The sequence below is a fragment of the Pongo pygmaeus genome, chromosome 2 (assembly GCF_028885625.2).
Source record: "Pongo pygmaeus isolate AG05252 chromosome 2, NHGRI_mPonPyg2-v2.0_pri, whole genome shotgun sequence".
In the NCBI taxonomy this organism is placed as follows: domain Eukaryota; kingdom Metazoa; phylum Chordata; class Mammalia; order Primates; family Hominidae; genus Pongo; species Pongo pygmaeus.
The window spans coordinates 204,902,163-204,927,045 of record NC_085930.1 but is presented as its reverse complement, the minus strand read 5'-3'; the positions used below and the strand labels follow the sequence as shown (position 1 = coordinate 204,927,045).

The 24,883-nt window shown below is 47.0% G+C and overlaps 1 protein-coding gene across 1 annotated transcript in view; it reads right to left on the bottom strand.

Annotated features, from left to right (window-relative positions):
- Positions 1-1,011: 1,011 nt before the first annotated feature.
- Positions 1,012-24,883, bottom strand: part of LOC129032719 (succinate dehydrogenase [ubiquinone] flavoprotein subunit, mitochondrial-like) — a 28,896-nt gene continuing 5,024 nt past the window's right edge. The window contains 15 exon segments of the mRNA XM_054480438.2: positions 1,012-1,482; positions 3,566-3,679; positions 5,534-5,664; positions 5,900-6,011; positions 9,345-9,466; positions 13,181-13,224; positions 13,226-13,350; positions 14,446-14,641; positions 15,812-15,829; positions 15,831-15,978; positions 18,465-18,589; positions 20,875-21,023; positions 22,830-22,994; positions 23,313-23,456; positions 24,450-24,611. Coding sequence (XP_054336413.2) covers positions 1,396-1,482; positions 3,566-3,679; positions 5,534-5,664; positions 5,900-6,011; positions 9,345-9,466; positions 13,181-13,224; positions 13,226-13,350; positions 14,446-14,641; positions 15,812-15,829; positions 15,831-15,978; positions 18,465-18,589; positions 20,875-21,023; positions 22,830-22,994; positions 23,313-23,456; positions 24,450-24,611 — 1,842 coding nt within the window. The 3' untranslated portion in view covers positions 1,012-1,395.

Genomic DNA, 24,883 nt, shown 5'->3' with positions numbered 1-24,883 from the left:
GAGCTCACACAGTAATACTCTGGCAGGAGGCGGAGCTCACACAGTAATGCTCTGGCAGGGGGCGGGGCTCACACAGTAATGCTCTGGCAGGGGGCGGAGCTCACACAGTAATGCTCTGGCAGGGGGCGGAGCTCACATAGTAATGCTCTGGCAGGGGGCGGAGCTCACACAGTAATGATGACAGGAGGCAGAGCTCACATAGTAATGCTCTGGCAGGGGGCAGAGCTCACACAGTAATGCTCTGGCAGGGGGCGGAGCTCACACAGTAATGCTCTGGCAGGGGGCGGAGCTCACACAGTAATGCTCTGGCAGGGGGCGGAGCTCACACAGTAATGCTCTGGCAGGGGGCGGAGCTCACACAGTAATGCTCTGGCAGGGGGCGGAGCTCACACAGTAATGATCTGGCAGGGGGCGGAGCTCACACAGTAATGCTCTGGCAGGGGGCGGAGCTCACACAGTAATGATCTGGCAGGGGGCGGAGCTCACACAGTAATGCTCTGACAGGGGGCGGAGCTCACACAGTAATGCTCACTGGCCGGCTGCTCACCTCCTATTGTGTGGCCTGGTTCCTAACAGGCCATGGACTGGTAACAATCTGTGGCCTGGGGATTGGGGACCCCTGTTTTAAATAATTGAGGACACACTCACCTAGTAAACCATCTGCCAACAAAAAAGGAGGAAAAGCACCAACATTAATTTGAACTTACAAATAAACTACAATAAGGCCAGACATGGTGGTTCACACCTATAATTCTAGCTCTTCGGGAGGCCAAGGAGGGACGATCACTTGAGCCCAGCAGTTTGAGACCAGCCTAGGCAACACAGTGAGACCCTGTCCCTACAATTACAAAATAAATGAGCTGGCCGTGGTGGCGCACACCTGTATCCCCAACTACTCAGAAGGCTGAGTCGGGAAGATCACCTGAGCTGCCCAGGAGTTTTGACGCTGCAGTGAGCTGAGACTGCACCACTGCACCGATCCTGTCTCAAAAAAAAAAACAAAAAAAAACCTACAACAAAATATCTGGATTTTGATGTCACAGAATACAAAGATAATTACATTTGATTTTTAGGTCAACAAATATGACTAAAGTCACAACAGTAAAATATTTTAAATGGATTTGGAAATAAAAGAAAGTTTGTTCATTTCTATTTAAGAGCTGTGCCCAGTTTTATCATGTCACAAGAATGAAGCAAGGGACAAAGCTAAGTGCCACGCTCCCTGGCCACTGGGTTCCTGGCAAGCTCCTGGCCACTGGGTGCCAATCTCCCCTCAATGTACTCCTTCTTCCCCGGAGTGCAGAAGTGTATGAAGACAGTTATGACTTGGACACAGGCAGGAGCTTTTATACGTAATTACAAAAGCTGATTCTGTCATCTCCGCATCTTGTCTCATCAGTAGGAGCGAATGGCTGAGGGGATGGCGGCACAGTCAGCCTCCTTCAAAGTTTTGTTGATTATGGGTCTATATTCCAGGGTGACCTTGAAAAGAAGAGTCAGTGGTAAGCACAAAAATGTACAAAAAGCCATCTCTTGTGTTCCTTTTGAAAAATTTTAACTATAAAAGTAGATTTACAGCATGTGAACTTTAAGGTATTTGCTGCAGTATTTTCCAATAACAAATTCAAAAATGATCTACATGTGCAACAGCGGACAGTAAATGATAGCAGATCCATAGACTGGAACGGAGCAATGAAAATGACACCGTACCAGACTCTCAGTGCTTTACAAAAATGCACCCGTCATGAAAAGTGGGAGAACCCTTGTCTATACGAAGACACTTGATGTTTAAACCATCTACTTCCAGTTTCTCTACCTCAAAGTAAATACTTATATAGGTTGAACATTCCTAATCCAAACATCTGAAATTCTCCCAAATCTAAAACTTTCTGAACACCAACATGACATTCAAAAGAAATGTGCTATGGAGTCAGATCTTCCGATTAGGGATGCTCAGACAGTAAGTATAATGCAAACATTCCAAAGTCTGAACAAGCCTGAACTCCAAAACACTTCTGGTCCCAAGGGTTTCAGAGAAGGAATACTCAAGCCGTGTATTAAATATGCACACATAGGAAAAGGTAGGCACATATACAAAGAAATTTAAACCATAATGGGTCATCTCTGGTTAGTGAGCTCTTATTTCAATCTCTTTGTACTTTCTAAAATGAGTATGTATTTCTTGAAAAATCACTGAAATGGCTGGGCGTGTTGGTTCATGCCTGTTGGGGAGGCCAAGACACGTGGATCACTTCAGCTCAGGAGTTCAAGACTAGCCTGGGCAACATGGCAAAACCCCGTCTCTACAAAACATACAAAAATTAGCCAGGCATGGTGGCATGTGCCCGGGAGGCTGAGGTGGGAGGATCACCTGAGCCAGGGGGAGGTTGAGGCTGCAGTGAGATGAGATCGAGCCACCACATTTCAGCCTGGGCAACAGAGATGAGACTCTTATCTCAGAAGAACAAAAACAAAACAAAAAACCCAAACCCGGAAACATGAAAAACAGACTTGTGCTGAGTGAGTGAAGTGTGACTTCTCTATACTATCAGGCAATGGCCTTCATGATAAATCCTGAAAATGACCTACTGCCTGAATCACAGACACACTAGATGATAGTGAGGGTCCAAAGGTAACTTCCACAGACACAGCTAAATGATTATACGACTATCTCTTTCAAGTTACGAAAAGCTTAAGGGTAAAAGCTTTCTATCTTCATTATTTCTGAATCTCAATGCCCAGCGGAAATGCCACATGGGTGAACTGTGCCTGTGTGGAACAAGGCTGCAATTCCCCTACCAAACCCTCAGCTGGCTGTTCCCAGGATGCTGCTTACCCCAACCCCTCCTCAATTTCTTTTTTTAGAGACGGAGTCTCGCTCAGTCGCCCAGGCTGGAGTGTGGTGGCGCAATCTCGGCTCACTGCAAGCTCCACCTCCTGGGTTCATGCCATTCTCCCGCTTCACCCTCCAGAGTAGCTGGGACTACAGGCGCCCACCACTACACCTGGCTGATTTTTTTGTATTTTTAGTAGAGACGGGGTTCCCCTCCTCCATTTCTGCCCTTCTCTGCTTGCTCAGTGCCCAGGGGATGCTAAGGGCTGCACCACATCCCCTCAGCTCCCCTGCAGACGCTTCTAGTTGGCCCAGCCCATGGGAGGAGAGGGGAGGGGTCTCTTCTGGGTTCCCTTGGCTTGGGACTGGTTTCTGGTAGTGGCTGTGTCCCCACCCCACAGATGCTGACTTTCTCGCCAGGTCCACAATCATCATCTCTTCCCCGCCACCAGGCCTTGGACATCTGCTCCTGCCCAGTGACTTCCATCTGGCCCACACCATGGAGCAACCCTTCCTTAAGGCTCCTCTGAACCACCTGCAGGCACTGGATTCTGTTTCCAGCCCGAAGCCTGACTGCTGTCAGAGTGCCTTTTTCAGTGGTGCCTCAAATCTGTCAGGAGTTGATTTAAATCTGGCCTGCTCCTCCCCGTTCACCATCAGCAAGGCCAGCCCACAGACCTGGGTGGGGCCATGTGGGTGCTGGGCTGTGGTGAGAACGAGCTCCACACTGACCTTCCCAGTGCTGACGTACATATAGGACAGGGTGTGCTTCCTCCAGTGCTCCTCAAAGGGCTTCTTCTGTTGCCCCTGGATGGGCTTGGAGTGATCATACTCATCAATCCACACCTGAGGCCAGAAACACAATCACATTTCTCATTACTCTAACAGAGCAATACAGAAAAAACACAGGAAACATTAAAATGATCTAAGAGACAGATGCCCTAGAACTCATTCCATTTCCACTTCAGCCCAGGAGGTTGGTGCCATCAACACGTTCAGAACCCACAGAGGCCACATGGCTGGCCAGGGGTGTGCAGCCAGCAGTGAGTCCAGAGTAATCCACGTCCGCATGTTCCCTTAGACATCCTTTATGTACCTAGGAGTTTATCAAATACTTCGTCTTTTTGCTCCATGCACTAGGAGACTACCTCAATCCTTTCTTTCAGCCTGTTTTTATTTAAAAATTTTGTTTTTCTTTTGAGACAGGGTCTCGCTATGTCACCTGGGCTGGAGTGCAATGGTGTGATCACAGCTCACCAGAGCCTTGACTTCCCGGGCTCAATCATCCTGCCTCAGCCTCCTGGGCAGCTGGTACTTCAGGCGTGTACCACCACGCCTGGCTAATTTTTTAATTTTCGTAGAGACAGGTTTCACCATGTTGCCCAGGCTGGTCTAGAATTCTGGGGCTCAAGTGACCTGCCTGCCTCAGCCTCCCAAATGCTGGGATTACAGGTGGGAGCCACTGCACCTGGCTTCTATTCTAATTAAAACTCGTCACCAACTAAATTTATGCTCCTGGTCAGGGACAGTGGCTCATGCCTGTAATCCTAGCACTTTGGGAGGCCAATGTGGGTGGTTCACTTGAGATCAGGATTTCGAGACCAGCCCGGCCAACATGGTGAAACCCTGTCTCTACTGAAAATACAAAATTAGCCAGGCATGATGGCATGCGTCTGTAATCCCAGCTACTTGGGAGGCTGAGGCAGGAGAATCACTTGAACCCGGGAGGCAGAGGTTGCAGTGAGCTGAGATGGCACTGCTGCACTCCCGCCTGGGGGACAGTGAGACTCCATCTCAAAAAATAAAAATAAAAATAATAAATTTATTATTATTCTGTATTCTGGCAAACACGGATTCATATACTTTGCAGGAAAGACTCTTAATATGTATAATGAGATGAGCAAGTTCTGAGCAGTGATCACAGCCATCAGCATATTCTAGTGGAGAGTAAATCAGTAAAATTTCACGGTGAATAAAAATGATTTTCCCATTCACCGTGTTCGGCTGACTGGAAAGGCTGACATTAGCCACCCACACACCATCCTGAACCAGCCTGTGTGCCTGCCTTGTGGAGCCTTTGTCCTTTTGCTGATGTGGTTTGTCCTGAACTTGCATTTGCACTGCAAGCTTCCCTTTCTGTGGTTTTTTGCTATCATATGTGAAAAACTCTTACCCCACAGAATCCAACACGTGTGCTCTACAGAAAAATCAGTTCATTTGAAGAACAAGTGACCACAGGGCAGGCTCTATAATCAAACCACAGGGCAGGCTCTATAATACCTCTTCCAAACCACAAGACAGGTTTGAAACAGTGGCTTACTCGTTATTTAGTAAACTGGCATTTCCTCCACAGGGCAGGTCTGAAACAGTGACTTACTCATTATTTAATAAACTGGCATTTATTTCCTGGTCATGCCACTCTGGCTGCACTTCTAACCTTGGCCTTCTAACAGCAAAGCACATTGGCTTGGAGATGCCACTGCTGGCATCAGTGGATGCCGACCAAAAGCAAGGAAAAGGTCACAGTGATCCAGAAGATGGCAAGAACCCAGGGATCAAAGTTACCAGGGGGAAAAAGGCATGTTTTGGATTTACTTTCTGGGAAACGAAATAAAATGCAGAGAAAATGCAGGGGTGGGGCTGAGTCCCACCAGGCGGGAGGAAAAGGCAGGTGCAGGTGGGTGTGACGAGAAGGCGCACCTTGTATTCTTCCCTGGCGTACGCGCCCCATGACTCCTTCCGCGCCTCTGCTCCATTGATGGTCTCCAGCACACACAGCATCAGGTTCTGCAGCTCCAGGGTCTCCACCAGGTCCGTGTTCCAGACCATTCCTGGGGACACAAAAAGTTCCATCAGGGGCAGGCAGGGACCCAGTCACATGGGCCCTCTGAGCTGTCAGCCTGGACCTGCTAGTCCATGGAGTCACTGGTTGTGGCTTTACAGCTGAGGGCCAGGACCCATCCAGACAGCAAGCATGGAACTAAGTGAGCACTGATGGGACAGACACCACCCTACCCTGCAGAAGGCAGGGCCCAACAGTGTGCACACAACCCGCTGTCTGCTCACCCCGGTCAAACATCTGCAGGTGCTTCAGGTCTCTGTAGAGCTTGCTGATTTTCCCACAACCTTCTTGCAACACACTTCCCACACGGAACATGGCAGCATGATTTTGCATTGACTGTGGCACAAAATATTATTTGTAAACTTTTAATCCATAGAAGCAGCCGTACCAAGAACTGCTTAACTTTTAGACCTGTTGTTTTGCATTTCATTTTATTTATGTAAATTAAACAGAAAAATTAGGAAATGCAGACTATGAGTTTATTACTCTGAACTTAAAAATGAAGTTTTGACTAAAGCTTCTGAATAAACAAATGTTTCTATTACATACATATCTTAGACCCACACACATCCTTTCCAGCGGGATACAGCCAGGGTCCAGGACTCCAAGCAGACTGCCTGTGAGGCACCATGTTCCATAAGGCTCCACAGCCAACCAGGCAGCACTGCCTCCCCACACCCCTGGCGGGACTCCTGACGTGGGGTCTGGTGGTCAACGTGACACGAGCCAGCAGCCCTGTGGTGACACACACAAGGAGGAGCTGAACAGAGCCCTGCTGATGGTGGGGTTGGAACCGAAGGTCTTCAAGGAGAGGGAGGGCGTGGGTGGCTGGGGCCCTTGGCCCATCTGGCTACTGTCTTTTGCCTATTTTGTAGAAGCTCCTTGTACACTGAGTTCCTTCATAGTTTTACCATGACGAGAAACATGCTATGCAGTGGACGTAAAGTTTACTGTAGGTATGCTGGGAACTGGGCATCAGCTTTTGCTTCCTGTGGGACAGACAGGCACCACCTCCGTGATCCCTCCTCCTCCTTGCTTCTCCCTCTAACTATGCTTTGCTCCACTGACCCTAATTGTCTCTTCCTCTGCCAATGCACCTGCATGGTTTAATTTGGACATTTCGTCTGATTTTCCTTAGACTCATACACAATCGTAACACTGTAATGCACATCAACCTAATGATTTTTCAGGAAGAACAAATGAAAAAAATTGCACCTCAGAATCTAGTATTACATTCTTTCATGTCCTTTAGCAGCCACGTTTTCATATCCTTTCTTCGTATTTCTGGTTACATTATTTCAAGGCATTTTTAGTTTTTTGTTTGAAATGTGAATGACATATTTACTGATGTCTGAGCAGATTACTGCTGGCATATTGCAAAGCCACTGATTTCTACATACAAATCTCTTATCCAGACACCTTACTACATTCTTGTTTTGTTTCTGTTAGTTTTTCAGTTTCTTCTCTGGAAGTTTTTTGGAAATTATATCTGTAAATAATGGCAACTGTATCTATTCCTTTTCAATATTTACTGCCAAGACCAGCTGGGTCGTGGAAACCCTAACCCAGCGGCACTAGAGGAATTAAAGACACACACACAGAAATCTAGAGTGTGGAGTGGGAAATCAGAGGTCTCACAGCCTTCAGAGCCGAGAGCCTTCAGTGGAAATTTACCCACTTATTTATTGACAGCAAGCCAGTGATAAGACTTACTAAAAGTATTCCTTATGGGAAATAAAGGGATGGTTCTGGCTAGTTATCTGCAGCAGGAGCATGTCCTTAAGGCACAGATCGCTCATGCTATTGTTTGTGGTTTAAGAATGCCTTAAGAGGTTTCTCCCCCCTGGGTGGGCCAGGTGTTCCTTGCCCTCATTCCAGTAAACCCTCAGCCTTCCGGCGTGGGTGTCATGGCCATCACGAGCATGTCACATGCTGCAGAGATTTTGTTTATGGCCAGTTTTGGGGCCAGTTTATGGCCACAGTTGGGGTCCTGTTCCCAACAATTTACTTCTTTTTTTTTATTGTTACTATTAATAGCCAGAGTCAGCAGAAAAATCCCTTCCCCCAAGGAAACACATTTCCACAGGCATAGGAAGCTCTGTTTGTTCAGTGCTGACTCCAGCACCTCACGGAGTCTGGGATACAGCAGGCACCAAGACACACCTTGTTTGGTGGGAACACTTCTAGTATTCTCACTTCAAACCATCTCAGATTTGCCATTTCTATATCCGAAGGCGTGTTCCCATTCTCTAATGCACTGGTTCCTTCTTTCCCAGCTGCCCTCCCACCCTACAAAAGCACTGCAGGGCATCACTCAGCCTTCTGTGCCTTAGTCACGCTGTTCTTCTCACCGTTCCACAAAGCCTCCCTCAAGCCCAGCCTCACCTGAAGACTGAAGGGCACAGGCCTCTGAAAATGTCAGCAGGGAACCTGTTCTCTCGTGTCTAACACCAAATGCCTTTCAGAATAGGACTGAAGCAATGGACTTCTTTTTAGAAAATACACAGAAATTCTTGCAAATAGTAGACAAGAGATCTCATTCTTGGACAAGAATCCTTGTTATTAGAGGAATTCAGTTTCTTAGACTGACTATATATCAGGTTCTCCACAGCCCCCATGGCTAATGGCTGCCATACTGGACGGCAAACACTCAACATTTCCATCATCAAGGACGGTCTTACTGGACGGACCCCCAGCAGCACAGGCCGCACACATCACTTTCCACCTGCCTCCCACTCTCCCTCTCTTCTGAGTATGTTTAGGGGCAGCAACAGGTCCAGCTTAAAGACATTTCCGAGCTGCTGGAAGCCAGGCGTGATGACATGATCAGTATCTGGGCCTGAGATGTAAGCACCAGTGCTGTGTTGAACTCCAGGAAACCTCTAAGAGAAAGCGGCCCTGCTGGAGACTGAGCTTCTCTGGCGGTCCACGCTGTGACTCATCCATGACAGCCAGCGACGGTCAGGGCACGGAGGTCACGCCCAAGCACACACGAGTGAACCACAGAAGGCTGTCCTGGATGCTAAGCAGTCACTAATTCTGCCCTAGCCTGCTGACCTTCTATGTGGAAAACAAGTGCACTTCTGGTCTCTTTCATGTTCTTGATACAGTGAGGAGTATGTCCCACTGCTGTTCACCTCCAGATACTGGTGCAGCCTCGTATGTTTATGGCAGCACTAGTCACAATAGCAAAGTCATGGAATCAACCTAAATGCCCATCAACGGATGACCAGATGAAGAAAATGTGGTACCTATATACCATTAAATACTACTCAGCCATAAAAAAAGAATGCAAGCATGTCTTCTGCAGCCACACAGCTGGAACAGGGAGGTCACTATCCTAAGTGAAGTGACTCAGAAGGTCAAGTGTCACACATTCTCACTTGGAAGTGGGCGCTGAACGGTGAGTACACATGGACACACGGAGTGGACTAAGAGAGACTGGGGGCTCCAAAATGCGGGAGGAGTGGGGATGAGCGATTACCTGCTGAGTATGACACACACGACTTGGGTGACGGGTACATGAAAAGCCCAGACTCCACCACCTCACAGTACATCCACACAAAACTGCACCTACATCCCTCTAGACCTATTTTTAAAAAAACAAAACCAGTGCAGGGCCAGGTATGCAGCCAGCCTGCTCTCTCCAGAGCGAGTCCAGGCTCTTACCTTCTGCATGCTGAGTTGCAGTTCCCATGTTCTTCTGCTTCTTCCATCAGCAAATCTCAATTTGTCGAGATTCATGACAGATTCTTCCCCAGCATTTGGTTTAATTGGAGGGACTTTATCTCCTAAAACAACAACAAAAAAAGCTAGAATTTAACTTTTGAAAACCGTTTTAAAAAACCAAATGGATTTAGAATGACACATAAATACGTAGCACAGCCAATCAAGGACCCTGGAAACTGTGTAAGTCTCCTGAGCTAACAGACTGCCAGCCCACCCTACATCTGAGGCCATCTGTTGAGTTGGGGCCAATTTTAAAGAACAGACATAAAAGGCAAAACTGTTGGCACACAGTAGATATCCATTAAGTGATCTTAGAGTGAATAAACTAGAAATCATCTCTAAAATTAAAAAATTAAACATAGGCCGGGTGTGGTGGCTCACGTCTGTAACCCCAGAACTTTAGGAGGCCGAGGTAGGTGGATCACTTGAGGTCAGGAGTTCAAGAGCAGCCTGGCCAACGTGGCAAAACCTCATTTCTACTAAAAACACAAAAATTATCTGGCATGAGAACTGCTTGAACCTGAAAGGTGGAGGTTGCAGTGAGCCAAGATCGCACCACTGCACTCCAGCCTGGGCAACAGAATGAGAGCCTGTCTTAAAAAAAAAATTAAATGTATACAAATTTATATACATTAAGTGTATATAAATGTCACTCCACTAAGGGAAAAAAAAGACACCTTCCAGATGGTGGTCCCGAGGGACCGGCCACCCCACTGTCCTTCACATCAGGGGGAGGAAGGTGGCTGCTGTGTGCTTGAAAGTCACCTGCTGATTTGGACTCTTATGTGCTCTCACCTATACTTCAAGATTTGCAATTTTTTTTTTTTTTTTTTGAGATGGAATTTTGCTCTGTAGCCCAGGCTGGAGTGCAGTGGCACCATCTCGGCTCACTGCAACCTCCACCTCCTGGTTCAAGCAACCCTCCTGCCTCAGCCTCTGGAGTAGCTGGGACTACAGGAGTATGCCACCATACCTGGCTAATTTTTGTATTTTCAGTAGAGATGGGGTTTCACCATGTTGGCCAGGCTGGTCTCGAACTCCTGACCTCAGGTGAGCCACCTGCCTCGGCCTCCCAAAGTGCTGGGATCACATGTGTGGGCCACTGTGTACGGCCAAGATTTGCAACTCTTGTGTTTCCAAGATGTCATGAAAAAAGTTTTAAACTTTTTTTTTAATAACATTATATTTTCTTCAACAGGTAACACATGCAGGAGACAGGAGATATGAAATGCAGGAGTCAAACAGGCCCTGCCCTGCCCACTGCCTCTCCACGGGACCAGGCTGTGGGTCTCTTGAGGGTCTGCTCAAATGCTTCTAGGCTTGCTGGTGTTGCTTTTCCTTTTGTTTATAATGCTTTAAAAATTGATCTTTCAGTAGAATTGACTTTTTCCTTTCGGTGAACAGTTCTACGATTTATTTTTTCTTTTTTTTGAGACAGTGTCTCCTCCCTCTGTTTTCCAGGCTGGAGTGCAGTGGTGTGATCTTGGCTCACTGTAACCTCCGCCTTCCAGGCTCCAGCAATCCTCCCACCTCAGCTTCCCAAGTAGCTGGGACTATCCAAGTGTGAACCACCATGCCCAGTTAATTTTTGTATTTTTGGTAGAGATGGGGTTTTACCACCTTGCCCAAGCTGGTCTCGAACTCCTGAGCTCAAGCAATCTGCCTGCCTCGGCCTCCCAAAGTGGTGGGATTATAGACGTGAGCCACTGCACCCAGCCTCAGTTCTACCAATTTTAACACATGTATAGATGCATGTAACCACTTTGGGAGGCTGAGACAGGAGGATCACTTGAGGTCAGGAGTTCAAGACCAATCTCGGCAACAGAGGGAGAACCTGTCCCCAGAAAACATTTTTAAAAATTAGCCAGATGTGGTGGCGTGAGCCTGATTGTACCACTGCACTGCAGCCTGGGCGACAGAGGCAGACTATGTCTAAAAATATATATATATGTATGTATTTTTTGGGGGGAGGGGTGGGGGAGAAGTAGTGATGCTACAAGCATTTTTCTTTCCTTTTCATTTTTAAAAATTAAAGCATGAAGATACAGTGAAATAAACTCATCATTTTTAATGTAGGGTTTTTCAAATTTTGACACACACAGAGCTGTGTCTGTAAGTCTCAGCACAATCAGGAAACAGCCTCTGGCAACCACCAATCCCTTTTCTTCCCTAGATGTGCCTTTTCCAGAATGTCCTATCAACAGAACCACAGGTGTGCAGCCTTTTGAGTCTGACTCCACAGCATTCTGCGTGAGATGCTGCATGTGTGAGCGGTTTCTCAGATGTACAGTATAGGGTATTCTTACAAAATATTCTTTTCTGCATTTTCAAAGAAAGAGAAGCTCAAAATTTCTACATTGCTCTGAGAGAAGTGGTATCAGTCCTCACTGCTACAAAGTGCAGGGCTATGGAATAAGACAAGCACAACCTGTGGCGTCAGGAACGATGGAACTGAACTCCGCCTTCGCCGATGATCGGCAACGGCTTGGGATAAGACGCCAGCTCTGCGTGTGCTGGCCTCCTGAGCTGTGGTCAGATCCACAGAGACACAGTGTCTGAAGTAAGCTACCCTTTTAATACTATCTGTACCTTTCTAACTACAGATATAAAAGGGCGGCAGTGCTAGTTTTTATTTCAATTGAGTCCACACAAAAAGCAAAAAGCACCTGTTCTATAAAAACAGCAGAAATGATGCCAACCAGTTAATGAAAGAGAAAGGTAATGGGAAGAACGTGGGCCTGGGGTCCCACCATCCTTGCCACACAAACATCCACCAGTGCCTCATCCACCTCACACTGTTCTGAGCACACGAGGCTGGATAACCACCGTGAAGATCTCTGGAGGTGGGAGTGATGCTAACTGTCCTGTTCTTAGTGTACATAAGACTCACACTCCCACACATGGTATTTCTTTTCCTGCACATTGTTTGACGCTATCATGAAAAGAAAACCAGCAAGTGAAATCCAATCTGACCGCAGAGGGTGGGAATCCTGTTCACTCTAAGTCAGCCCTTCTCCTCTAATAGAGGTTAGTTGTACTTTGTTTTTAGAATGGCCTAAATTATTTTTCTAAGTACCAAGAAGTTACATATTCATTCAAGCCAACTGTTTTAAATATTTCATTGCAAATAAGTGATTTTTATCAGGCAAGTAATAGGTAATGAACTTCCCCTAAAAATAACAACTTCCTAATAGTGCTTTCTCGAAGCAGAAAATAATGACTGCAAAATAATTTTAAAAAAAAAAATGTAACCCCAAAAATGTCACCTTAACTGTTAAGATCCCCAACCAGCCTCTATCTAGTCTCAACATTACCACCATATAATCTCTGGATTTCTCAGTTTAATCACTTCTAGGGGAAAAAACCCAGACTACCTCTATATGATCACTGAACAAATTTCCAGTAACAAATCAAGGCTTTGTAACCTGGCTGGGTGCAGTGGCTCATGCCTGTAATCCCAATACTTTGGGAAGCTGAGGCAGAAGGACTGTTTGAGTCTAGGAGTTCAAGACCAGCCTGGGCAATATTGTGAGACCCTGTGTCTACAAAAAAAAATTTTTTTAAATTAGTCAGGTGTGGTGGTGCACATCTGTAGTCCCAGCTACTTGGGACTCTGAAGGTTGAGGTGTTGAGGACTGCTTGAGTTCGGGAGGTCGAGGCTGCTATGACTGTGCCACTGCACTCCAGCCTGGGCTGACCCTGTCTCAAAAAAAAGAAAAAAGACTGTAACCTCCTGCGCCTTCTCAAATAGTCTGGCTCCTGAAGAAAACACTTACCAGGCCTGCATGACTCTTTGATACTCAGGGCACATGCCTGACCAGACAACCAGGTCCAACAGTGAGTTTGCCCCGAGGGGGTTGGCACCATGTACCAAGGCACAGGCGGCCTCCCCACAGGTGTACAGGCTGGTCACAATCTGATCCTGGCCATTCGCGTGCCTCAGGACCTGTGGAAAGGAAGATTTCAGGTGAAATGTCAAGGTGCCTATTCCTCCACAAGCCCACCTCCCTCAACAGGGTGTCTGGGCTGCAGATCAGAGAAAGAGAAGGAAGTAGGCCGGGCATGCAGTGGCTCAAGCCTGTAATCCCAGCACTTTGGGAGGCTGAGGTGGGTGGATCACCTGAGTTCAGGGGTTCAAGACCTGTCTGGCTAACATGGTGAAACCCCGTCTCAACTAAAAATACAAAAATTAGCCAGGCATGATGGCGGGTGCCTGTAATCCCAGCTACTCGGGAGGCTGAGGCAGAAGAATCACTTGAACCTGGGAGGCGGAGGTTGCAGTGAGCCGATATTGCGCCACTGCACTCCAGCCTAAGCGACAGAGCGAGTCTCCAAATCCAAGAAACAAAGAGAGGGAAGTAAAGGCCATATCTAAGAAGGAAGTAAGGACCATAGCTACTCTTCTTCAGAGGAAAACTTCCGAATGTATCCCCCAGTTTTCCCTCTGCCCCTGAGCACCTGCTGTTACAAGCAGGTCAGAGGACCTCCAATGTCAGCATCTGCGACTGTCCCCCGTGTCCCATGTTCCCAAGGCCCTCACCACCTGTGCTCCGGCTCAGACCCAGGAGCACGGCAGGTGGAGGAACATCAGCAGGGGAGACTGATGTTCCAGACTCTTCTACCCCCTGTTCACCTCTTCATCTACGCAGGGAAAGTAGCAGCTTCCACCCACCTCACCCAACAAGGAGGCTAAGTGACTGACAAGCTCTGTGTGAACCGCAAACCACTCAAAGGTATGAATTATAAAGATCTCTCAATGTATAAGATCATTAGAAATAACACAAGATCATATAGGAAAGTAATTATAAAATGGAAAAAGCTGCAAATGATGTATCTATGACACTTTACTAAGGAGGAATAAATTATTAAGCCCCCTCCATCCTCCAGTAATAGAAATTTAAAGTGCAATTTAGAAAACAATACAGTACTTTCTTGAAGAAAACATCTGTCTTTTCCTCTAAGATCTAAAGAGACAACTGCGAGGTGGGCCCTGTCGTCCCAGCCTTCTTTCCAGCTGTGGGAGAGGAGCCAGCACCATCACCTGCCCCTTGTAGCTGGTGGGAATGCCGTCCATGTTATAATGCACAGTTGGGAGGACAGGGATCGGCTCCTTCGTGACGTCCACACCAGTGAAGGTCATGGCTGTGTCTGAAATACCAGGCAGGCGCGTGGCCAGCTGCTCTAGAGGTAGGTGGTGCAGCTGCAGGTAGACGTGATCTTTCTCAGGGCCACAGCCTCTGGTAAGACAGAACACCATCACATAAGGCAGAGAACGGCAACGGCAGGACACCTGAGAATACGTCATCTTGGAAGCGTATGAGTTTCAACATGTTTTGATACTGAGCAAAATTTCCCCTCATGTATGGTCACCCTCTCATCAATCTTTTCAAAGCATCTACTGTGTGCCAGGGACAATCCTAGGTGCTGGGACACAGCTGAGAACCAGAACAAAAACTCTGCCCTCACTGAACTCACACTCATCTCAGGGATCACAGCCTGCTGCGGCTGTCCTTGGTAAGAGCATTAGAAAGGCCTCTATGCCAAATACAGTCGTCCCTGCGTATCCATGCCAGGATCCCCACGGATACCAAAATCCGTGGATGCTCAAGTCCCTAATATGAAATGGGATAGAATTTGCATATAACCTATGCACATCCTCCTCTATACTTTAAATCATCCTCATTTAAAGTTTTACATTTAAGTTTTACAGCAACTCCAGGATTACTCATAGTACCTAATACAATGTAAATGCTATGTAAACAGCTGTTACACTGTGTTGTTTAGGGAACAATGACAAGGAAAAAAAGTCTGCATATTTGTAAGGATGCAATTTTATTTTCAACACATAGTTGGCTGAAACCACATATGTGGAACCGATGGATACGGAGGGCCACCATATTCAAAAAAACCATCTGACTTCTTTTTTTTTTTAAAATATAAAAATGTAAAACCTCTAAAGCCCATATCAGCAGATATTTAGTAAGTGTCATTACATTAAAGAACAGGGTCAGGCAATGAAAGAACTGTAAATTGTTTTACTGAAAGCCAAATAACCCGCACACTTTGAAAGCTGCTGAAAAACATCTGTGGGTATCAGACACAACACCCAAGGCTCACACACCGACTTCAGGTTAGGTGTGTGTCTCTCTCTCCCATACTCCGTCACATACTCACACACACTAAGAGAAACTCTGTTCCACAGATTTGAGAAAGAAACTGGCTACAATTTTCAAAATGTAGGTCTTTGGGAAAATATCACAGACTAACAGACACCTGCCTGCAGCTGAGAGAGGTGGCTGTGCATGTGTGCCTGCACCCGAAGGTGAGGGCGAGCGGTGCTGAAACTCACAGAAGCAACCCCAGCCCGTGTGCCCACTCAGACAATGCTGGTGGTAAATCACACCCACCTTCCTTCGCGGATCTCCAGTCATCGACCAACACACCACAACTCTAGACGCCAGGTCCTTCGCGACGGGGGCGTATCGCTCCATAAACCTTTCACCTTGACTGTTAATCAGAATGCCTCCCTCTCCATGACATCCTTCCGTAATGAGACAACCAGCACCATATGTACCTGCAAAAAACCACACACATTTATAACCTAACAATTGCTAGGTCTCTATTTCAAATGCATTATTTTTTCCAAGATATTTTTTGGGGCAGAGAGGAAAAAGATATGCAGAAGGCAGTATATGTAAAACTGAATAGAAAGAACAGTTAAGATACAGTAGAAAGTCCGGATAACAAAAAGCACGGACAAGGCTGACAGCTGCAGCACAGGCTGGGGCAGAGCGGCGTCCCCAGAGAGGAGAAAGGCCGGCCCACAGACCTCTGGCCAATACTCTGATTACAGCCCGGTGTACGCTGGATGCCTCAAATTTTGTTTTAATTTTTGAACATTCTTTTGCACTATGATACTGGGGTGACTAGTTAAGAATACTAGCTAGGAAAATTCATATCTAAGTTACCCAAACAGCGGCAAGGACAGTAATAACGATTATTTTAGTTAATATTTACACTGCACTTGCTATGGGCAGTTCTAGCTGCTTTCCACATATTAAACTCATTTAAGTCTTACAACAACTCTGGGTAGTATGACCCCCTTTCTCAGTGACAAGCAAATTAATGCTTGGTAACATCCAGTCATGCAGCTGAGGACAGAGCTCAAACCCAAACCTGGGCAGTCCGGCGGTCTGTGCTCCAAACAGCGGCTCTGTGACTCCTCAGTGTAATGAGAAACAGGGTGTGCCAAGCTCTTGAATTTTAACAAAGGAGATCAAAAACGCTAAACTAAAGGTATTTCAAAAGCTACAATTTTTATTAGTATATAAAAAGGGCAATCTTGCTTTCAAAACAAGAATGTGATTCTTGCATCTCACCTGCATTTTGATTTTCTAAGTTTCAATGCTCTTTTTCTGTTGATTATTTCTCACATATTGAAGACAAAGCATGAGAAGTGGAGCTCTAAGCAAATTACAGAGGGAATTCAGGGGCTCAGTGACATTTTATTGATTAAAAACGGTAATAAAAAAATACAACAGGCCGGGTGCAGTGGCTCATGGCTATAATCCCAGCACCCTGAGGGGCCAAGGCAGGAGGATCGCCTAAGCCCTGGCGTTTGAGACCAGCCTGGGCTTAAAATGGTGACACCCCATCTCTACCAAAAACAAAAAAACCCTCAAAAATTAGCTGGAGATGGTAACACATGCCTGTAGTCCCAGCTGTTTGGGAGGCTGAGTTGGAAGGATCGTTTGAGCCTGGGAGACAAAGGCTGCAGTGAGTCAAGATTGCTCCACTGCACTCCAGCCTGGGCAACAGAGCAAGACCCCATCTCTAAACAAATTAAAAAAAAACCCCACAACAAATTCATTTCTTATTTTCATCCCTTCCAGGGATCAGAAAGCTGACACTGACAGAGTAAGAGAAGATGCAGGTCTGGTTCTTTACCACCACTTCAGGGGTCTCCATCGTCCACAGGTCAGAAAAGCAACCCAGAAAAGTCCAGGATGAGTCATCTCAAACGAGAGGCAGATGTGTCTGTGTCTCTCTCTGACTCATTTTGAAGAACCTCCCCCAAAATCAAGGCTTCAACTGTCATTTCTGTGTTAATGTCTCCAAATTGCACATTCGTAACCTCAACCGTCAGATGTCCCCAAGACGAGCTCATCTTCCCCACGACAAGCCCCCTCAGTGGTCATGTGGGCTGAGCCAAATGCCCAACGTCACATGGGGTTCTGTCACGGCTGTGTCCTAACTTCACATCCCATTATCGCAGAAGCTCCATGTTCTCCTACAAAGCTATAATCTGCCTGTGCTGCTTCTCAGTTCCACGGCATTCACCCAGCTCTCAGAATGCTCACTCAGTAAATCCCGATGAAGACCCAACCATGTGCTGGGCATAAAGCACCCCAGTTAATGAGAAGACCTGCCTGCCCGAGGAGCTAATGACCTCACTGCGAAGAGGGACATTGAACAAACCCTGCTTTTTTTTTTTTTTTTTTGAGACGAAGTCTTACTCTGTTGCCCAGGCTGGAGCGCAGTGGTGCGATCTCGGCTCACTGCAACCTCTGCCTCCCAGGTTCAAGCATTCCTCCTGCCTCAGCCTCCCAAGTAGCTAGGATTACAGGTGCATGCCACCACACCCAGCTGATTTTTGTATTTTTAGTAGAGATGAGGTTTCACCATGTTGCGCAGGCTGGTCTGGAACTCCTGACCTCAGGTGATCCACCTGCCTCGGCCTCCCAAAGTGCTGGGATTACAGGCGTGAGCCACCACGCCCGGCCTCAATCCCTGCTTTACTGCTGGCATAAGTATCACCAAGACAGTGTTTAGCGCTCTTGAGAAATGCATAAGATGGTGGCCCAAACTGCCTCAGGAGAAGGGGAGTGTGGGAAAAGTCTCCTTAAGGAAATGACATTGAAGTTAGGACCTGAGAGCTAAGGAAGCTGATCTTCAAAACCATGTTATCACATAAAACTATGGAAGAGCAATGAGTAGGCACCACACACTTACAAGACACACGTGAGCCGAACGCCTGCCGGGCAAGGCGTCCTGCCCTACCTGTGGGGTGGAAATGAACAAACTCGAGGTCCTGGCAAGGAAGGCCTTCCCTGGTGATCATGGCCGTGCCATCGCCGCTGCTGGTGTGGGCAGATGTGCAGCTGAAGCAGGTGCACCCACAGCCTCTGGAAACAACAGAGAGCAGTGACTGCACACAGCGGCCCACGTCCGGACATCCTGTCTAGCGAGATCAGAATCGACAGGGCAGCCCCCAGCACCGTCTTCTCAGTGCTGTGTGCACACAGCCCCCTACTCACGCACACCCCACACACATCACTGGGGGCCACATCAGTGGTGCTGCTACCCTGCGCAGGTAGGAGAGAAGCCTGGGATCAGAGAAGGGACTTCCATTTGTATTTTGTTTTATTTATTTATTTTGAGATGGGGTCTAACTCTGTTGCCCAGGCTGGAGTACAGTGGCGCAATCTCGGCTAACGGCAACCTCCGGCTCCCAGGTTCAAGTGATTCTTCTGCCTCAGCCTCCCGAGTAGCTGGGATTACAGGTGTGCACCACCACGCCCAATTAATTTTTGTATTTTTAGTAGAGATTGGGTTTTGCCATGTTGGCCAGGCTGGTCTTGAACTCCTGACCTCAAGTGATCCTCCCACTTCAGCCTCCCAAAGTGCTGGGATTACAGGCATGAGCCACTGTGTGTCTGACCCTATTTGTATTTTAGCTTTGTGCTGTTCAGAAGGTTTCCCCAATAAGCATATACTACTTTTATAATGAAAATTTTAAAATTTTTATGGATTTTTTCCCCCAGATTTACTGAGGTATGATTGATGAATTAAACAAAAAACAAAACTATATATATTTAAGGTGTACAACGTGATGATTTATTTTGTGAACTGATGACACAATCAAGTTAATACACATGTATCACCTCATACAATTATCCTTTTTTTGGAGATACAGACGCCTAAGGTCTACTCTGTTCGCAAATTTCAAGTTATAATAACGATAGCCACCGTACTGTATAATATTAACTCTAGCCACCATGCTGTATAATGTTAACTCTGGCCAACATTGCTGTATACTATTAACTATAGCCACCATGTTGTATATTAGACCTTCAGAACTTCACCTTGTAACGGGAAGTTACACCTTTAATCAGCATTGCCACAGTCTGCATTTCCCCAACCCCTGGCAACCACTGTCCTACTCTGTTTCTGTGAGTTGTGACTATTTTAGATCCACATATGAGTGACATGTAGTATCTGTCTTTCTGTGCCCGGCTCGTTTCACTTAACATAATGACTGTGGGTTCATCCACGTTGTCACACATGACAGGATTTTCTTCGTTTTCATAGCGGAATAATATTCAGTTGTGTATACACACCACATTGTCATTAAACACCAACAAATATTTAGGTTGTTTCCATATCCCAGGTATTGTCAATAATGCTGCAATGAACATGGGGGTCCAGGTGACTCTTTGAGCTTCTGATTTCATGCCCTTTAGATATACACCCAGAAATGGGGTTGCTGGAGCACATGGTAGTCCTGTGAATTTTGAGGAACCTCCAGAGTTTTCTGTAATAGTTGTATTAATTTACATTCCCACCAACAGCACACAGGGTTCCCTTTTCTCCACATCCTCACCAACACTTACTATCTTTTGTCCTCTTGGTAACAGCCATTCTAACTGGAGCGTGATGAGATGATACTCATTGGGGTTTTAATATGCATTTCTCTGGTGCTTAGTGATGTTGAGCATTTTTTCATACATCAATTGGCCATTTGCATGTCTTCTCTGGAAAAATATCTATTCAAGTCCTTTGCCCATTTTTAGTAGGGTTGTTTTTTAGTAGGGTTTAGTAGGTTGTTTTTAGTAGGTTTTTTTTTGTTTTTTTTTTTGCTATTTTAGATACTAAGATATCATTAGAGATATGGTTTGGAAAATATTTTTTCCCAACCTGTAGTTCTGCTGATTTTTTTTCTTGGCTGTACTGACACTTTTTAACTTTTAAAGTGGTTAAAGTAACTGACAGAATATAAAATTAAAGTTACTTATTTTCATTATGTGGAGAAGACAGACTTATCTAACCCCAGGAATCAGTATAAACACAGAACCCAATAAAACAAGAGAGATTTTGCCAGAAAACCCCATGTGACTCTTCGGGCCACAGTTTCCTCACCTAAAATCCGGAGAGGTAAGCTGTGAACCTGATGGCAGCCACTACCGACTACTGAGGGCCATGCTTTCTCACGTCGAGGCAGGTGCTGCTGTCTTCACCCTTTACAGGTGAGGAACCACAGCTGGGAAAGGCCATCACCCTCACACAGTTATATCAAGGCCTGTGTCTGAACCGTTATTCTACAATGCCTCTATTTTCCTTAAAATAAACAAACTCTAAATGAAATTTATTCATTTTTACAAAGGAAATAAAGTAGAAATTAGATTCCTACCCTGTGGCAACAACAGTGTTCTTTGCTCTCATGCGATGGATGGAGCCGTCCTCTATGCACAGTGCGATGACACCACAGCACTCCCCGTTCTCCATCAGGAGATCCAAGACAAAATACTCCACAAAACAGCCGGTATCACATCACAGAGACTAAAAGAAAGAAAAAAAAAAGGGCAAGAAGTGTTACGCCATCCTTTAAGGTTTTAAGGTTGTATCTGCTCATGTGAACAGGTGAAAGAACTTGATCTAAATGGACAAGGTGAATCCAAGGAGATCAGCAACAGTGTCAACGACACTGTCGGAGCCTGAGAGGCATTCCACGCCGAGCAGTCCAAACAAGGCAGATGTGCTAGAGAAAGCAGCAGCAACAGCTCCTATTTTGGTGACACATTTCCTACTTCTACACAACCCGAAGAGGCACTCCACACTGTCCAGTGGCTGCATGCAGCTCCACTCAGAGTCTGGTGCCAGAGTGAGGTCCACAGACCATGGGGTCACAGCCCAGATGGGAGCTACTGGCAACACACAACCACTTAATTAAAATCAAACAAAACATTCAGTTCTTCAGCTACACCAGCCACATTAGCAACAGCCCCACGTGCCTGGCAGCTACCAAAGCGGACGGTTGCAGACGAGCAGATTCCAGCGCCGCAGAAAGATAGGCACCGGACAACCCTGCCCGCCTGGACCTGCTGTTCCCTCAGCCAGAGCAAGTTGCTCTCGTAAGCCTGGGCCAGCTCCCCACGTGACAGCTCCTGCTCCGGACGGAGCCACTGTCCCCTCCCACCACACACTTCTCAATGCACTCAGCCACAGAAAAGTCACTGGTGTTCTAACAACCTGCAAATTAATGATCCATCCCCATTCATCAGAAAACAACAAAGTTCAGAATACTGATTACTCTGAATCAATACTGCTCAGAATATTATTTGGTCATGCCAAAGTGGACCCTGATTACCCAGTAACTACTGTCACCTCGAGTCTTTGTCCAGTGATAAGTTAATATTAAAACAATCCATGGCCGGGTGTGGTGGCTCACGCCTATAATCCCAGCACTTCGGGAGGCTGAGGCGGGTGGACTGCCTGAGCTCAGGAGCTCAGGACAACATGGGAAACATGGGAAACCCTGTCTCTACTAAAATACAAAAAATCAGCAAGGCGTGGTGGCATGCACCTGTAGTCCCAGCTACTCTGGAGGCTGAGGCAGGAGAATAGCTTGAACACAGGAGGCACAGGTTGCAGTGAGCAGAGATCGCGCCACTGCACTCCAGCCTGGGTGACAGAGTGAGACTCCATCTCAAAAACAAAGCAAAACAAAACAAACAAACAAAACCAATCCATTCAGGAACTCAGAGGTGGTAAAAGAGCCTTAAAATACTTGTTCTTTTTCTTTTTTTGAGACAGGTCTCCTGTTGCCCAGGCTGGAGTGCTATGAACACGGCTCACTGTCTCAAGTGATCCTCCTGCCTCAGCCTCCTGAGGAACTGGGATTACAAGCATGTACCACCATGTTCAGCTGCTCTTTAAACTTTTTGTAGAGACAGGGCCTTGCTATGTTCTCCAGACTGGCCTCAAACTTCTGGTCTCAAGTGATCCTCCTCCCTTAGCCTCCTAAAGTGCTGGAATTACAGACGTGGGCCACTGTGCCTGGCCTGCTTGCTCTGTTCTTATATGCTGAGTGTCACATATCCCAAGTTAAAACCTGGTATATAAGATTACCAATTCAACTTTCCAAAATAGATGCAAGAAGTCACACATTGCCTTAGGGGCAGCTCCTCAAGGCACATGTCTGGTCCTGTCACATCAACAGTCGCTGCATGTGCCGCACACCGCTGTTCTCTATTGCCTTTTATGTAATCTCTAGCTGACTCACTGGGCACGCTAACCCATTCCCTGCTGTCACCATGAGCCCCAGCACTACATGTCCTGTCTCAGGTGGACCGGCGGTGGCCTTACCCTCCCATATAAGGTGGGCAATATTGAGTGGCCGGTCCGATCAGCCACACAGCAGCACCGATGGGCCTGCCCGCCCTTTCCAAACCTGAGGCTCTGTCCACCAAATGCATGCTGATAAATCTTCCCATCTTCAGTGCTGTTAAACGGCATGCCATAATATTCTAGCTCTGAAAGATAAAAACAAACAAAAATCTTATTACCTTAAAGGAATCAAGATATTCACAGCTAATCTACACTAAACAACTTTAATACAAATCTGCAAACCCGAAGTAACCTATTTTATGAATATGTCAACACTTCATCAAAGACAAGTTTTTCTTGTTACATGTAATGCATAGTTCATGATGGACAAAGACTTCTCTTGTGAGCTTTCCTCATCACCATTCTTTCGGCTGCCACATCTGCCTCCATTGCTTACATTTTTTCCAGGACTCTTGTACTAGAAACAGACCACGAGAGCACCCACAGCCTCCCGCCCATCACCTCGACCATGGCAGTGGGGGCCTGCTCCGTCATGTAGTGAATGGCATCCTGGTCCCCCAGCCAGTCGGAGCCCTTCACGGTGTCGTAGAAATGCCATCTCCAGTTGTCCCCCTCCATGTTCCCCAGAGCAGCATTGATTCCAACCTGGAAACACCAACCACTCCTTACAAGCCACAAACAGGAGCCCCAACTTTGTCTTCCAGGCCCAAATCCACCCGCTGGGGGATTCAGAGAAAGCCAACTACTCACGCGGTGACTCCCAGTGAGGGCTGACCTCAGCAGAGGAGCAGCAAGGCCTGACAGATTCCAGATCACAACCCCTCCCCGACTCACCCAGTGATTCCATCCCTTAGCCTCAGTCTCCTCATCTGTGTGGTGGAGACAGAGGGAACTCCAGGAAGGGCTGACTGGAGCAGTGAGTGAGAGGCTACCTGTAATATGCTTATTACCTAACATATCTGGCACAGAAAAGGTACTCCACAAATCTTTCCAGATAATTTTATTAACAAATCTTCCCAACGGCACTTACGGGCATGTGTTAAAGATTACAAGTGCTTCCTGCCAAGTAATAAACTCCATACTCAGAGTCGCACTCCCCTGTACCCCTACTTCCTTTTGGCTGTGTGTGCCCATTGCCGTCTTACCCCTCAGAGAGTCCCAGAAGACAGCAGCACAGGGACAAATGAAACCCTTACCCTTTTCTTCCCCAGCCTAACTTCTGATTCCTCCTTTTTAGATGATCTCCTTTCCTTAAGGTGTTGGGGCGGCGGGGGTGGGTGGGGAGGCAGGGGTGGGTGGGGAGGCAGGGGTGGGTGGGGAGGGTACCAGGCGAGATGGTCAGAGAAGGTGTTGGGGAGGGAGGGGTGGGTGGGGAGGGTAGCAGGTGAGATGGTCAGAGAAAACCCAAGTGTGACTGGAGTCTCAATTAAGACCGACAACAAGGCTCCCGCCCTTCAAAGTCCTCAGGGAAGAGGCTCCAGGGAGAGACCCCTGAGAGGGTGAGCTGAGTGAGTAAGGCACAGCAAGAGGCCATGTGGCTGGAGCACGGGGAGGAGGCAGGAGGCTGCCCAGGTAGAAAGTGTGAGGCTGTGCAGGACCTGCACGGAGTGGGAGCACAGTGGGGCACCTTTCTCTTACCTGCGCTGCAACAGTGTGTGACCTGGTAGGAAACAGCTTTGTAACACATGCCGTATTAAACCCTGCCTCGGAAAGGCCAAATGCAGCTCGCAAGCCTGCCCCTCCAGCGCCTACCACCGCTGCATCAAATTCCTGATCCACTACTGGATACTGAGCAGAAATCTGGAAAAGAAAAATTCACCTGTCAATCACATGTTCCACTATGACAAACATGAAGACTCTTGTGACAGTGAAAGAGCTTGACAAAGATAAAACAAGCAACTGCTGGGCACACAGGGCCTCCATCCTGTCCTGGGGCTGAGCCCTGAACAGTGCGGGGAGAAGTGGGCACATTCGCACCTGGAGAAGGGACTGACAATCAGATTCTATGAATGGTAGAGGGTCTATTCCATGGGATCAGACTGAGGACACAACTCTACTTCAGGGCATTGCCT